The sequence below is a fragment of the Triticum dicoccoides genome, chromosome 5B, assembly GCF_002162155.2.
Source record: "Triticum dicoccoides isolate Atlit2015 ecotype Zavitan chromosome 5B, WEW_v2.0, whole genome shotgun sequence".
Taxonomy (NCBI): domain Eukaryota; kingdom Viridiplantae; phylum Streptophyta; class Magnoliopsida; order Poales; family Poaceae; genus Triticum; species Triticum dicoccoides.
In genome coordinates, this window is record NC_041389.1 from 306,478,415 (window position 1) to 306,482,836 (window position 4,422).

Below are 4,422 nucleotides of genomic sequence, written 5' to 3' on the forward strand. Positions count from 1 at the left end.
AGCCCGTGGGGCCAACACACACATCACGATTGAATCGCCAACCAGAGACATTGCAAAATGTTTCTTTAAGGTTAATGATTAAATTGTCTAACAATCTCACCAATCGCCAAGAAATCTCAAAGTACAAGACTAAAGCTATTGTCGAGTTATTATGGTGGTGGTGGAGACTACGAAGACGACGACTGGTGAGGGTTTGGTGAAGCGAAAAGTTGAGGGTTGTGTCAATCGGCACACAGAGAGAGAAACATATAGATAGATAGGTAGATAGGAGGGAGAGAGATGACCTGGAGTCCTCTAACTTCTCTAAATAGTTGCAGTCCCTCCTGATTAGGGTTTTGGGAGCGCAGATGCACAGATGGAGGGGGGGGGGGCTTCACGAAAGCACCTTGGCAGGCGCAACCCCGCTTGATACAAGCACGCTTGTACGAGTGCTCGGCTAGGCCTCCTAGCGACCATCTTTATATCACAATGATCCTCTCATGATGTAGATCTTGAATAAGCCTCCCCCTTATGTTCATATATGCAACAACTTAACAAAACAAGCAGATCCGCACGGCTTTACAATTGAAAGTGTTAAGTGGACAACATTTAGTTATATACTGAGAAAATATATAAGAATATCAGGTTTAAACTTATGAATATTGAGTTTTAAACACACCCATCAATATCTTCTTGCTTTTACATACTTTTTGGTCCTTCACACCCTGTAGGATCCCAAGCACACCTAGGACGCACCCTCAAAAGGTATTAACAAGTTGGTTGCTTGATGATGAATCTTTGTTTGCGCTTCAAAAGGTAGTCCCCTTCACACTCAAACTCTCATAATGGATCCATAAGATTGAAAGGTTGGAGTATTTGAAAAACGGTAGCGGATCTCAAGTAAAGAAGATTTCAAAGGATAGACTTGAGGATTTGGTTAGAATGCTCTTTTAAACTCATCACAATGCTTGAACCATTGGCTTTGAATGGTGGGATATGCGAGAGGGCCTACATAGGTTGAACCTAGAGATGTGTGACTACACACGAATTAGCAAAACCAGAGTCTCCTGCCATTTCGGCTTGGAAGTTTCAAACTAGTTAAAGGTGGTAACTTAAAGTAGCTTGGAGGCGCTAAACAAGACTTAACGAGGTTGGATATGCCTATCCCCGCCGATACCTCTAGTGCTCTCGCCATGCAGCCGTGTGTGTGATGGTGTTCTTTGACGAGATTTGGTCGCGGGTAGGATCAGGAGGAGGGCGAAAAAGCGAGAAATTTGTGGTGGACTCCTTGGAGGTGCGCTGGTGCTCTCCGGTGAAAGAAACGAAGAGAAATGGCGGGTAAATGGGAAGGGCTATTTTGCAAAAAGACCAAAGATCAAAGTAAGTATACGACTCAAACACAGTGAGTGAGGGTGTATATCTTTTTGTTTTGGCGGGAAATGAGGGTATATCTTTGGAGAGCATGTCATGCCGAAGACAATTTGAAAACCTACGTATTTTTTGATTAAAAAAATCTTTGAAAAATCCCCTTTCACAGAGAATATGCCACGGCATTTGTGGAAATATGATTTTGGCAGCAGGGAAAGCCGGCTCGGCGGCAAGCGTCCCAGCGAGGAGGCAAGGTCCATCCATCACAAGCGAGCAGAGCAAGAAAAGACAGCACTGCTCGCCAGCAGCGGCTCTCGTGTCCTTCCTGGGGAACCCCCGAAAGTTGAACGCCCGGGCGAGGGAAGCCGCGAAAACCCCCCGCAAAAACCAAAAGCAAACAACAACTCACCTCTCCTCCCCTCCCCCAATCTCTCTCTGTCTCCCTGTGCCCGCCTGCCCGCAGGCCGCAGCACCAGCACGCACAATACCCCCGCAATAAAGAAGCTGCTGCCCTGCCGTTGCGTTGCGTCGCGTGGCGGGTGGCGCTCCCCTTCTCCCTCTCCCTCTCTCTCTCTTCGTCTTCCTCCCGAACCCCAATAAAACCTCCCCGCCCTTTCCCTCCTATCCCATTTGTGCTGTGTGCTGCGCTCATCACTGCCCCCCACCACGCCTCCCACTGCTCGAGGCCAGCTAAAGCAGCCAACCAGCCGTAGCCGCAGTTAAAGCCAACCGGCTACCTCGCCTCGCCTCGCCATGGAAGGGGAGCCGCTCTCCTCTTCCGTTCCCGCCGCGCCCTGAGCAGGACCAAGCACCACTTATCCCCCGTTACGTCACTGAATCTGTACCCACGAGAGCACGTTGTAGCCATGGCCTTTGCCGCGCTCTTTGTTGACTCGCTGTACTGCCCAGAGGAGCACCACGACCTGTTCCAGGAGCCGGCCGAGGAGCAGTGGCCGGAGCAGCAGCCACCGGTGGCTCTTGACGACGACCTGCCGGCGCTGTTCGAGGTGTTCAGGGGCAAGGAGGAGGTGCTGCTGCAGGAGGGAGGCGACGGGTACGGCGGCGACGCGAGGAGGCAGGCAGCGGTGGGGTGGGCGACGCGCGCGGCGGCCAGGCTGGGCTTCTCCGCCCTCACGGCCGCGCTCGCCGCCGCGTACCTCGACCGTTGCTTCCTCAGCGGCGGTGTGCTGCGGCTCGGGGACCAGCCGTGGATGGCGCGGCTCGCCGCCGTGGCCTGCGTGGCGCTCGCCGCCAAGGTGGAGGAGACGCGGGTGCCCGTGCTCCTCGACCTCCAGCTCTGCGCCGCCGAGAGCGCCGGCGACGCCGACGTGTTCGATGCCAAGACGGTGCGCCGGATGGAGCTCCTCGTGCTCTCAGCGCTCGCTTGGCGGATGCACCCCGTCACGCCCTTCTCCTTCCTCCACCCCGTCCTAGCCGCCGCGCGCCTGCGCCAGTGCGAGAGCGTCCTGCTCGCGGTAATGCCAGGTGGGTTCATGGCTCTTCCCCGTCCATGCATTGCTGTCTCAAGAATAAAAGACTCGATCTTTACGTCAAGCGCGTTCTCACTTTGCGCGCGTGGCAGATTGGAGCTGGCCACGGTACCGCCCGTCGGCGTGGGCTGCGGCGGCATTGCTCGCGACGGCCGGCTACGGCAGTGGCGACGGCGACGCAGAGCTCTTGGCGCTCATCAACGCCCCCGAGGTCAGCACCATAAACTTGTCGTTAGCGGTTGCCACATTATTACCAGCTGTCTTCGTGCACACTCGTGCCAGTGCCACTGTTTGTGCTCAACTGATGGGCTTACCAATGCAGGATGAGGTGGCGGAGTGCGTCAAGATCCTCTCTGGGGAGGCGGCGGCGGGCTTCATGGGCTTCGGCGGCGACAATAAGCGCAAGCGCGCGGCAGCGGGGCTGCACTCGCCGCCGCTGAGCCCGATCGGCGTGATCGGCGCGGCGGCATACTTCAGCTGCGAGAGCTCGTCCAGCAGCGCGGACTCACGGTCCGGCGCCGCCGCTGCGTGGCCGGGGTCAGTCTCCGTGTCCTCCTCCCCAGAGCCCCCCGGCCGGCCGCTCAAGCGCGCCACCGCCACGGTGTTGATGCTTCCGCCGGACGAGGAGAGCCGCGACGCCTGGCGTTAGATGCCAACTCCGCGCCACGGCGCCGGACTAGCTACTACCTATAGCTCGCCGTAGAACAACAGCCGGCGATCAGGGAAGGCCGTAATGAGAAGCCGGCCAGGGGGGAGAAGTAAACAAGGTGTCATTTTGCAATGCGGCTGGAAAAGACGGTTCCTGTAGGGGGGAGGAGGTAGGGAATTAGCCATTGATGGCTCTTGGAGTAGCATTCTCATGGAGGAGGGACAAGGTAGGCGGCAGGGCAAGTTTGCTCCATCTCCGGCTTGCTCCCTCTCTACGACGGCGCCATGAATGCAATTCCCCACTTCCCATGAGCTCTATCTACATCTGCATTGATTAATGCCCCCCTTGCTGGCTTCTCATTTTATCTAAATAAATGTGGATAAACCTTGATCACTTGTTCTCTCTGATGATGGTGCCTTGATTGTGTGCTGCATACTGCGTTGGCATTAAAACTGATGGAATGTCTGTGTTCATGTGCCATGACTAATAATGAGACGGGGGTCGAGCACTACGGGAGGAAATGTTCTGATGTAGAGCAAAATAGAAAACTATGAAGAATATTTTTAGAGGGTGCTTAGACTGAAAGAAAATTAGTTATTTGCTCCTAGACGAGTAAATGGAAAACCCTTGGTCCGGTTGGTGACGATATCGTTCTTCTTCATGAAGGCGCCACCTTGATCACTCGCGGTGTCCTCGTGGTTGGTTTTGGTGATGTTGGACATCTGTGTTGGTTTCAGCCTGCCTCGCCTCAAGGAAGAAACGACCTGCCACATCTTCACCCCATACAACACGTCTGGGCAGACTGCAAAGCAATGTCTTCAACAAGGACGCCGTGCGTAAACACCATCCTGGCAAGGTGCGGCCACAGGTTTTCCCCCAAGTTCGACACCCCTCGAGTATCACCAAGGCCAAAGTTTATCATGTGTTGCCCCCTCG

General features: G+C 54.9%; 1 protein-coding gene across 1 annotated transcript; it reads left to right on the plus strand.

The window, feature by feature from the left end:
- The first annotated feature begins 1,799 nt into the window (after window positions 1–1,799).
- On the plus strand, window positions 1,800–3,943 carry LOC119308599 (cyclin-D3-2-like). The gene is made up of 3 exons (XM_037584726.1): window positions 1,800–2,832; window positions 2,930–3,048; window positions 3,160–3,943. The coding sequence occupies exons 1-3, from the start codon at window positions 2,214–2,216 to the stop codon at window positions 3,484–3,486; spliced, it is 1,065 nt and encodes a 354-aa protein (XP_037440623.1). The 5' UTR covers window positions 1,800–2,213; the 3' UTR covers window positions 3,487–3,943.
- Window positions 3,944–4,422: the final 479 nt, after the last annotated feature.